The sequence below is a fragment of the Palaemon carinicauda genome, chromosome 37 (genome assembly GCF_036898095.1).
Source record: "Palaemon carinicauda isolate YSFRI2023 chromosome 37, ASM3689809v2, whole genome shotgun sequence".
Classification (NCBI taxonomy): Eukaryota; Metazoa; Arthropoda; class Malacostraca; order Decapoda; family Palaemonidae; genus Palaemon; species Palaemon carinicauda.
This window is the reverse complement of record NC_090761.1, coordinates 38,019,610-38,032,109: the sequence shown is the minus strand read 5'-3', so window position 1 is coordinate 38,032,109 and position 12,500 is coordinate 38,019,610. Positions and strand designations below refer to the sequence as shown.

At 34.3% G+C, this 12,500-nt stretch overlaps 1 protein-coding gene across 2 annotated transcripts in view; it reads right to left on the bottom strand.

Annotated features, from left to right (window-relative positions):
- LOC137629585 (MAM and LDL-receptor class A domain-containing protein 1-like) overlaps window positions 1-12,500 on the bottom strand; it is a 76,493-nt gene that overhangs the window by 10,071 nt on the left and 53,922 nt on the right. For both annotated transcript variants that reach the window (XM_068361036.1, XM_068361035.1), the window contains exons 10-12: window positions 12,213-12,393; window positions 11,609-11,692; window positions 365-479 (exon numbers count right to left, since the gene is read on the bottom strand). In XM_068361036.1, coding sequence (XP_068217137.1) covers window positions 365-479; window positions 11,609-11,692; window positions 12,213-12,393 — 380 coding nt within the window. The remainder of the gene's footprint in view (window positions 1-364; window positions 480-11,608; window positions 11,693-12,212; window positions 12,394-12,500) is intronic.

Sequence of the window (12,500 nt, the reverse complement as noted above, 5' to 3'; positions counted from 1 at the left end):
GAAAGAAGATTGGGATTCTTACAGTAGATTCATACAAATACCCGCACATACATATACACGCACACACACATGTATATATATATATATATATATATATATATATATATACATATATATATATATACATGTATGCATATATATATATATATATATATATATATATATGCATATATATATATATATATATATATATATATGTATGCTGTATATTTAATATATACAGTATATACAATGCACATATTATATATACGTGTATGTGTGAATCAAGAAACTTGAAAACGCACAAATAAATCGAGAAAGGGACAAATAACAGTCATAGGGCACAAACAGTAACAAAACCCAATTAATAGAATACTCTAAATACCTTGGCAGTCAGACGTATAGACTGCAATGTCGTCAACCCCAATCATTCCGATGAGATTTGGACCCTTTGTGCCTTCGATGGTCACGGTCATACCAGTACCTGGAGCCACGGGGACCTGGTGAGAGGGATAGAAAGCAGAAAAAATGGTGGAAGACCGTGAGCTGCTTCAATGGGATTGTTGCCTTCGCTAAAATACGAAGGGTATGTATTCAACCAAGACGTCGTTTATTTATTTGTTTGTGAGAAACTTTACACAAAAACTACTATACCGATTTTGACTAAACTTGGTAGTCATGTTGGGTATGACCCAAGGATGAATCTGTAATAGTTTGATTAGAGTACATCATAGTTTAAGTACGCAGCAGCACTTTGAAAATAACCACAATGTTAAGTAAATAGCAAAATATTTGATTGTTAATTTTTCTTTGTGATCATCTTTATGCAAAAAATACTGAAACAATTTCAACGAAACTTGGTTGATATGTGAGGTTTAACACAAGGGCAAATCCATTAGGTTTTGAACATAATACATTAAAGTGCTTGTACGCGGTGGAGTTAAGATCAAAATAAGACTACTAGGCGTGGCGAAGCCATGCTCTCTACTGAGTGCCCCTGTAGTTCTTACTGTCTTACCTATAATACATTTAATAGAGAAGTCAAGGACAACTTCAGGTTATTCTTTTTCTTATCAAGCCACATGCAGTGATTCATGGCCCGTCATTTAGTTCTCAACTGGGGCAATTTATTAAGGATTTACATACTTATCGAAACCAGGTGTCATGCAGAATACTTAGCCCAGGTTTAAAGGTTCAAAGGTCACTCATGAATGGTAGAAGCAAGGCACAGTGACAATGCCCTGGCAAGATAATGCCGTAGAGACTGACCACAGAGACATATGATCAGCACCCAAGCTCCCTCTCCACCCGCGCTATGACCAAGGAATGCCACGAAATGGATTCTGATGACTCAGCAGCAGGTAAACTTACAGGCTTCCCCAAACACCCATCCTTCGCTCAAAAGGATGGTGAGGTTACACTACGAGGAAATATTGAGCTGGAGGGGTCTCGAACCCCAGTCCAATTTTATCATAATCATAAACAACAGCTAAGCTACAACCCTAGTTGGAAAAGTTGGTGATCTACTCCCAGGCATTTATTAGTTTAACGATCCTGTAATTTAAACCGTGATTTGTATTATGTCTTTAAGTTCATGGAACTCACGGCATGATCTGGCACTGGGGCTGGGAAGATCATTTAGTACTGAGGTAAGTCTCTTCATAGTTTATATATGAAAGCTATTTTAACGTTTGAAGAGTGTGAAGAACAAGTTTGAAGAAAGCAGGAGGGAACGGAGGTGAAGAATAGTAGAAGACTAAGAATGATGTGGTTTGACTTCCTGCCTTTGCAGAATCCGCCTATCTGTGGCGTAGGATCACGCGATCAGTAATTTTATATCAAGCATGCAATGGCATTGTTGTTGCAGGCTGCACGTACCAAGTGATTTGAGGATACAAATAGTCATGTGTTATCTTGCAATTAATAACCTGGAGTTCAAGATATTAATTGACATGTCTGTTTTTGACGTTGTTAATAGTTTATATAGGACATATCTGTTTTGACGTTGTTACTGTATTTATAATGATTTATTGTTAATTTGTTCTCATCATTTATTTATTTCCTTATTTCCTTTCCTCAGTGGGCTATTTTTCCCTATTGGAGCCCTTGGGCTTATAGCATCTTTCTTTTCCAACTAGGGTTGTAGCTTGGCTAGTAATAATAATAATAATAATAATAATAATAATAATGTCATCAGTATTAGTAATCACACAGGTAGCGGTTTGATACCATGTAATTGGTAAGTCGTAGTCAGTCAGTCAGTTTGATTTGTGAGCATACCATTAATGACTTTCAAGTCTGCAATTAGGGCCATTGTCATGTAATTTGTAAATATCATACAAACTATGGTTTCAAGTCATACAACCCCTGAGTGGAAATCTTGAATCAATTACTTAACATCGAACAATCAATGGATATACTTCGTGTATTCAGCGAATAGATGTCATGCAGTCAAAGAATAAGAGTCAAGCAATCAATGAATGCATATCACGCGGTCAGTAATTTATGGTGATGTAACTAGTGAGTGAAGCATACCCCATGCAATTAGTAAGTGGATATCATTCAGTCAGTAATTTAGGGTCATATAATCAGTGAGATCGCATAATGCAATTCTTGAAGGGATATCAAGTAATAAGTCATTTTACGGTCAAGCAAGTAGTGAGTGCACATCATGCAATCAGTAAGTAGATATCATGCAATAAGTTATTTATGGCCATGCAATTAGTGAGTCCACATCATGCAATCAGTAAATAGATATCATGCAATAAGTTATTTATGGTCATGCAAATAGTGAGTGCACATTATGCAATCATTTAGTAGATATCATGCAATAAGTTATTTATGGTCATGCAATTAGAGAGTGAACCTCATGCAATCAGTGAGTAGATACCATGCAATAAGTTATTTATGGTCATGCAATTAGTGAGTGAACCTCATGCAATCAGTGAGTAGATACCATGCAATAAGTTATTTATGGTCATGCAAATAGTGAGTGCACATTATGCAATCAGTGAGTAGATATCATGCAATAAATTATTTATGGTCATGCAATTAGTGAGTGAACCTCATGCAATCAGTGAGTAGATACCATGCAATAAGTTATTTATGGTCATGCAATTAGTGAGTGAACCTCATGCAATCAGTGAGTAGATACCATGCAATAAGTTATTTATGGTCATGCAAATAGTGAGTGCACATTATGCAATCAGTGAGTAGATATCATGCAATAAATTATTTATGGTCATGCAATTAGTGAGTGAACCTCATGCAATCAGTGAGTAGATACCATGCAATAAGTTATTTATGGTCATGCAATTAGTGAGTGAACCTCATGCAATCAGTGAGTAGATACCATGCAATAAGTTATTTATGGTCATGCAATTAGTGGGTGCATATCATGCAATCAGTGAGTAGATATCATGCAATAAGTTATTTATGGTCATGCAATTAGTGACTGCACATCATGCAATCGTTTAGTAGATATCATGCAATAAGTTATATATGGTCATGCAATTAGAGAGTGAACCTCATGCAATCAGTGAGTAGATACCATGCAATAAGTTATTTATGGTCATGCAATTAGTGAGTGAACCTCATGCAATCAGTGAGTAGATACCATGCAATAAGTTATTTATGGTCAGGCAAATAGTGAGTGCACATTATGCAATCAGTGAGTAGATATCATGCAATAAATTATTTATGGTCATGCAATTAGTGAGTGAACCTCATGCAATCAGTGAGTAGATACCATGCAATAAGTTATTTATGGTCATGCAATTAGTGAGTGCACATCATGCAATCAGTGAGTAGATATCATGCAATAAATTATTTATGGTCATGCAATTAGTGAGTGAACCTCATGCAATCAGTGAGTAGATACCATGCAATAAGTTATTTATGGTCATGCAATTAGTGGGTGCATATCATGCAATCAGTGAGTAGATATCATGCAATAAGTTATTTATGGTCATGCAATTAGTGACTGCACATCATGCAATCGTTTAGTAGATATCATGCAATAAGTTATTTATGGTCATGCAATTAGTGAGTGAACCTCATGCAATCAGTGAGTAGATACCATGCAATAAGTTATTTATGGTCATGCAATTAGTGAGTGCACATCATGCAATCATTTAGTAGATATCATGCAATAAGTTATTTATGGTCATGCAATTAGTGAGTGAACCTCCTGCAATCAGTGAGTAGATACCATGCAATAAGTTATTTATGGTCAAGCAATTAGTGAGTGCAAATCATGCAATCATTTAGTAGATATCATGCAATAAGTTATTTATGGTCATGCAATTAGTGAGTGCACATCATGCAATCATTTAGTAGATACCATGCAATAAGTTATTTATGGTCATGCAATTAGTGAGTGAACCTCATGCAATCAGTGAGTAGATACCATGCAATAAGTTATTTATGGTCATGCAAATAGTGAGTGCACATTATGCAATCAGTGAGTAGATATCATGCAATAAATTATTTATGGTCATGCAATTAGTGAGTGAACCTCATGCAATCAGTGAGTAGATACCATGCAATAAGCTATTTATGGTCATGCAATTAGTGAGTGTACACCATGCAATCATTTAGTAGATATCATGCAATAAGTTATTTATGGTCATGCAATTAGTGAGTGAACCTCATGCAATCAGTGAGTAGATACAATGCAATAAGTTATTTATGGTCATGCAAATAGTGAGTGCATATCATGTAATCAGTGAGTGCACATCATGCAATCAGTGAGTAGATATCAAGCAATAAATTATTTATGGTCATGCAATTAGTGAGTGCACATCATGCAATCATTTAGTAGATATCATGAAATAAGTTATTTATGGTCATGCAATTAGTGAGTGAACCTCATGCAATCAGTGAGTAGATACCCTGCAATAAGTTATTTATAGTCATGCAATTAGTGAGTGCACATCATGCAATCATTTAGTAGATATCATGCAATAAGTTATTTATGGTCATGCAATTAGTGAGTGCACATCATGCAATCAGTGAGTAGATATCATGCAATAAGTTATTTATGGTCATGCAATTAGTGAGTGCACATCATGCAATCGTTTAGTAGATATCATGCAATAAGTTATTTATGGTCATGCAATTAGTGAGTGCACATCATGCAATCAGTGAGTAGATTCCATGCAATAAGTTATTTATGATCATGCAATTAGTGAGTGCACATCATGCAATTATTTAGTAGATATCATGCAATGTTATTTATAGTCATGCAATTAGTGAGTGCACATCATGCAATCAGTGGGTAGATATCATGCAATAAGTTATTTATGGTCATGCAATTAGTGAGTGCACATCATGCAATCAGTGAGTAGATATCATGCAATAAGTTATTTATAGTCATGCAATTAGTGAGTGCACATCATGCAATCATTTAGTAGATATCATGCAATGTTATTTATAGTCATGCAGTTAGTGAGTGCACCTCGTGCAATAGGTGAGTAGATATCATGCAATAAATCATTTATGGTCATGCAATTAGTGACTGCACGTTATGCAATCAATAAATAGATATCAGGCAATAAGATATTTATGGTCATGCAATTAGTATGTGCACTCCATGCAATCAGTGAGTATTTATCATGCAATAAGTTATTTATGGTCATGCAATTAGTGACTGCACATCATGCAATCAGTGAGTAGATATCATGCAATAAATTATTTATGGTCATGCAATTAGTGACTGCACATCATGCAATCAGTGAGTAGATATCATGCAATAAATTATTTATGGTCATGCAATTAGTGACTGCACATCATGCAATCAGTGAGTAGATATCATGCAATAAATTATTTATGGTCATGCAAATAGTGACTGCACATGATGCAATCAGTGAGTAGATATCATGCAATAAGTTATTTATGGTCATGCAATTAGTGAGTGCACCTCATGCAATCAGTGAGTAGATATCATGCAATAAATTATTTATGGTCATGCAATTAGTGAGTGCACCTCATGCAATCAGTGAGTAGATATCATGCAATAAATTATTTATGGTCATGCAATTAGTGACTGCACATCATGCAATCAGTGAGTAGATATCATGCAATAAGTTATTTATGGTCATGCAATTAGTGACTGCACATCATGCAATCAGTGAGTAGATATCATGCAATAAGTTATTTATGGTCATGCAATTAGTGAGTGCACCTCATGCAATCAGTGAGTAGATATCATGCAATAAATTATTTATGGTCATGCAATTAGTGACTGCACATCATGCAATCAGTGACTAGATATCATGCAATAAATTATTTATGGTCATGCAATTAGTGAGTGCACAACATGCAATCAGTGAGTAGATATCATGCAATAAATTATTTATGGTCATGCAATTAGTGACTGCACGTTATGCAATCAGTGACTAGATATAATGCAATAAGTTATTTATGGTCATGCAATTAGTGAGTGCACCTCATGCAATCACTGAGTAGATATCATGCAATAAATAATTTATGGTCATGCAATTAGTGAGTGCACCTCATGCAATCAGTGAGTAGATATCATGCAATAAATAATTTATGGTCATGCAATTAGTGACTGCACATCATGCAATCAGTTACTAGATATCATGCAATAAGTTATTTATGGTCATGCAATTAGTGAGTGCACCTCATGCAATCAGTGAGTAGATATCATGCAATAAATTATTTATGGTCATGCAAATAGTGACTGCACATCATGCAATCAGTGAGTAGATATCATGCAATAAGTTATTTATGGTCATGCAATTAGTGACTGCACATCATGCAATCAGTGAGTAGATATCATGCAATAAGTTATTTATGGTCATGCAATTAGTGAGTGCACCTCATGCAATCAGTGAGTAGATATCATGCAATAAGTTATTTATGGTCATGCAATTAGTGAGTGCACCTCATGCAATCAGTGAGTAGATATCATGCAATAAGTTATTTATGGTCATGCAATTAGTGAGTGCACCTCATGCAATCAGTGAGTAGATATCATGCAATAAATTATTTATGGTCATGCAATTAGTGACTGCACATCATGCAATCAGTGACTAGATATCATGCAATAAGTTATTTATGGTCATGCAATTAGTGAGTGCACATCATGCAATCAGTGAGTAGATATCATGCAATAAATTATTTATGGTCATGCAATTAGTGACTGCACATCATGCAATCAGTGAGTAGATATCATGCAATAAGTTATTTATGGTCATGCAATTAGTGAGTGCACCTTATGCAATCAGTGACTAGATATCATGCAATAAATTATTTATGGTCATGCAATTAGTGACTGCACATCATGCAATCAGTGAGTAGATATCATGCAATAAATTATTTATGGTCATGCAATTAGTGACTGCACATCATGCAATCAGTGAGTAGATATCATGCAATAAGTTATTTATGGTCATGCAATTAGTGAGTGCACCTTATGCAATCAGTGAGTAGATATGATGCAATAAATTATTTATGGTCATGCAATTAGTGACTGCACATCATGCAATCAGTGACTAGATATCATGCAATAAATTATTTATGGTCATGCAATTAGTGACTGCACATCATGCAATCAGTGACTAGATATCATGCAATAAGTTATTTATGGTCATGCAATTAGTATGTGCACTTCATGCAATCAGTGAGTAGATGTAAATAAGTTATCTATGGTCATGCAATTATTGAGTGCACACCATGCAATCGCTAAGCAGATATCATGTAATAAGTTATTTATGGTCATGCAATTAGTGAGTGCACATCATGCAATCAGTGAGTAGATAATATAGAATAAGTTAATTATGGTCATGCAATTAGGGCCCTCACATCATGCAATTAGTAAGTAGATATTAGGCAATAACTTATTTATAACCATGCAATTGGTGAGTGCACATCATGCAATTAGTGAGTAGATATCATGCAATTAGTTATTTGTGGTCATGCAATTAGAGCCTGCACATCATGCAATTAGTAAGTCGATATCATGCAATTAGTTATTTGTGGTTATGCAATTAGGGCTTACACATCATGCAATTAGTAAGTAGATATCATCCAATAACTTATTTATGACCATACAATTAGTGAGTGCACATCATACAATCAGTGAGTAGATATTATAGAATAAGTTATTTATGGTCATGCAATTAGTGAGTGCACATCATGCAATCAGTGAGTATATAACATACCTTAAGTTATTTATGGTCATGCAGGTAGTGAATCTCCAGAAATAGTAGATATTATGCAATAAATTATTCATGGTCATGCAATAAGTTAGTGCACATCATGCAATCAGTGAGTAGATATGATGCAATAAGTTATTTATGGTCATGCAATTAGTGAGTGTACATCATGCAATCAGTGAGTAAAATATTTATGGTCATGCAATTAGTGACCAGATACTATGCAATGAGTTATTTATTGTCATGCAATTAGTGAGTGTACATCATGCAATCAGTGAGTAGATATCATTCAATAATTTATTTATTATCATGCAGTTTTTTTAGTGTACATCATGAAATCAGTAAGTAGATACCATGCAGTAAATCTTTTGTGGCCCTGCAATAAGTAGCATTTTGTCTTGCAAATATGGCTATTCAGTTGATAACAAATGAATATGTAATTAGTTACTTTTGAACGTGTATTTTTTTACTTTTAATCATATAGTTACTGAATTATGATCCTTCAATCTGTAACATATGATCAAGCAATTAGTTACTTGTCATGCTGCAATTGTGGATTTATGACGAATTATTGATAAATAAATTTCATGTAGTTTTGACAAACAATCATTAACTAGTGGTTTGATCTACAAATCACTAGTTTTATGATCATATCAACAATCGCATTAACTCTAGTTACTAGTCATTTATCACAAATCAACAATTGCAGAATGACAAGTAATTAATTGCTTTATCAAATGTTACTGATTGAATGATCATAAGTCAATAATAGCATGATAAGTTAAAAATACCGTGTGGTCATGCAATTATTAACTAAGTGATCATGCAATTAGTAGATTACAAAATCCGCAATTCTTGACTTATAATTATACAATTAGTAACTTGAAGTTATGCAATTAGTAACCAACTTTTAAGTAATTCTTAACTTGCAATCATGCAGTTAGTAACTATTGGTCATACAGTTTGGTAATCAAAATTAGCAACTTATAGACATGGAACTATTGGATTACATTTATGAAATTAGTGTTTTTGATCATAAAATTTAGTAACTTGTGGTCATGGATGTAATGCTTTGGTGCAGTTTTTTACCATATGATCATGACATTAATCATTTGCGATTATGAAATTCTTAACTTGTTGTCAGACAGTCACTGTCTTAGTGATCACGCAGTTAGTAACCTCCTCTCATGCAAGGAGGCAATTAGTATTTTGTGACCCTACAATCAGACGATCATGAAATTACTGACTTGATGATCTAACAATTTAAAGGGTTAAAGGTCACTCATGAATGGCAGAGGCAAGGGACAGTGACATTACCCTAGCAACCAGGACAATGCCTTTGACACTGACCATATATTATATGATCAGAGCCCAAGCCCCCTCTCCACCCAAGCTAGGACCAGGGATGGCCAAGAAATAGCCGCTGATGACTCAACAGATAGACTTCTAGGCTCCCTCAAACCCACTAACCTTCGCTCATAAGGATGGTAAGGTTGCAGACACCAGAGGCACTAACGATTCTGAGCGGGACTCGAACCCCCGTCTGGCAAACACCAGGCAGAGACGTTACCAATCAGGCCACAACAACCATGACTTGGTTAACACACAATATATCGTGTAATTCTTGGCTTGTAGCCATAAAATTTGTAACTGTGATAATACAATTTCAATTATCAACTTATGATCACATGATAAGTAACTTGTATTCATTTATTACTAACTTGTGAGCATGTAATCAATTAGTAACTTATGGGCCTCTTATTAATTAATGACCATGCAATTAGTAACTTGCAGTCCAGCGATCATATAACTTATGGGCATGCAATTACTAACCTAGTAATCATACAACTAGAATCTAATGTTCATGCAATTATTAACATGGTAATCAGAAAATTCCTGTTTTTTTTTTTATCATGTAATTAGTAACCTCTGATAGTGCAATAACATGTAGTCCTGTAGTTACTGACATAGTGATTATATAATTAGCAAATTATAGAAATGCAATTAATAACTTAAGGTCTTGCAATTACTAACTGTTGATCATGAAATTAGTATCTTATAATAATGGAATTAGTAACTTTTGGTTATACAATTACTAACTAGTAATAGCAGAATTAGCAAATTGTAATCATGAAATCTTTGACATAGGTTCACTGATTCAGTATTCACGCATTTTTTAACAAGAGTTTTGCAATTCTTGACTTTTGATCATGCAATTAGTAAGATACGGTCAGTTAAATCTAGAACTATAACCATGAAATTGTAGATTTGCATACATTAGTTCAGTAACTATTTGTCTTGCAATTATTGTCTTACAATCATACAAATAATAATTGATTATGATCTTAATTGTGCTGCATTGTTATGCTGCAACTATTAACTTGTGATCATGTAACTATTGACACGTAATCCATGCAATTCTCAATGACATATTATTACAAAATTGCAATAATTCAATTCGTAACGAATGGCTCTTCAAATAAACATGCTATTCCTGACTTATTAGCATTCACCTATAGTCAATTCTTTTTAGCGAGGCAGATTTGCACCTTCTCGTAAGGGTGCCCTTCTAGCTCGGAAAAGTTTCCTGATCGCGGATTGCTTGGACAAGATAATTCTAACCAATCAGATAGCAGGAGACTTTTCCGAGCTAAAAGGGCACCGCTGCGAGTCGGTGCAAGTGCGCCTCATTAAAAAAAAAATGAGTATAGTAACTTGTATTCAAGCAGTTATGGACTTATGGTAATAGAATTGTCTTACAAGCTAAAGTTAGCAAGTGGTGATTGCTGTCTAATGATAGTGAATCAGTGAATTATCACCATCCAATTACAGATATGCAGTTATACTTTATGAACGTTGGTTATTTGATCAACAAATTATGATCACAATTATTGCCTTGTAATTAAACTTTATATCAATTCAAACCATAATTATCATGCTATGGTAACTCAGCAATTGACTGAAAATTGTGAGGTTCATTTTAACTGATGCATTTACAAATTACTTTTTTTTCATTGTGTGAAAGATATGACTGATCCCTACAAAGTAAAAATTTATCGTGATTATCCAATGCAATATGTCGTAATTATGTATCTTAGTCAACGAACTTCCTGGCTCCATACATAAAAAAGGATATAAGCGTATGCTGATATCTAATCACTAGTGCTATGCTTAGCCCATTCCACTGGGAATATATATATATATATATATATATATATATATATATATATATATATATATATATATATATATATATATATATATATATATATATATATATATATATATATATATATATATATATATATATATATGTGTGTGTGTGTGTGTGTGTGTGTGTGTGTGCATAGTATATCTGGAATGTAGAATATTTGGTTACCAATAGTTGTAGGCTACATTTTTATTCTAAGTTTGCTACTTTTGGAAAATATTTGAAGCAAGCTCACCTGGGCGTAAGTCCAGCCAGCTTGTTGCTCGTTTTGCAGTCTCCAAATTATATTTTTCTTACCGGCCCCTGTGTTTAATACAACCTGGCATAAGAAGGAAAAAAATAATGGTAATATCAAGCAATAAATATCTGGTATGTTATTGTTACTGCCAAATTTTATTCCATTTTCTGTTAGAGTACTTTAAAAGAAAACGTTAAAAAATCGAGGCTAGACTCCTGCATATGAGACTATCTGCCTTCTATTCAATGGATAAAATAAAACCAAGTGCAAAGGTAATTAAATTACACCAAATTAATCCAGGTCGATACATAATAATGAGTAATGTAATTAAGCTGTTCGAGGTAGAAGAACAGGCCACAAATTTAATAAACTAAAGAATTTTCTTTTAAAATCCTAATGAGAAGGCTCACCACTTCACAAGGCAACTTCATCTGATGGATAAAGAAAAAGGTGTGTGATAAACCACGTAAGAGAGAGAGAGAGAGAGAGAGAGAGAGAGAGAGAGAGAGAGAGAGAGAGAGAGAGAGAGAGAGAGAGAGAGAGAGAGAGAGAGAGAGAGAGGAAAGCACATTCTAACTTAAAAATCATCCAAATTACTCACTGATAGTGCCCCAAATTTGGTCTGCGTGGCGAGTGTGGTGGTCATGAAGACCCAGAAAGACATGCACTGGGGAGCGTCTATTGTGAACAACTTCGACTTAAGGACAGCCTTATCTCGAGCTTGGTTGATGTAACATCCCAGGTCAAATTTGATGTACATGTCGACGATGTCCAGGTCATTCCTGATAATGTAAGGTGGGTGAAAAGAAGTATACAACAACAACAAGAACATAATGATAATGATAACAAAACAACAAGATCATAATGATGATGATAACAATAACACAAT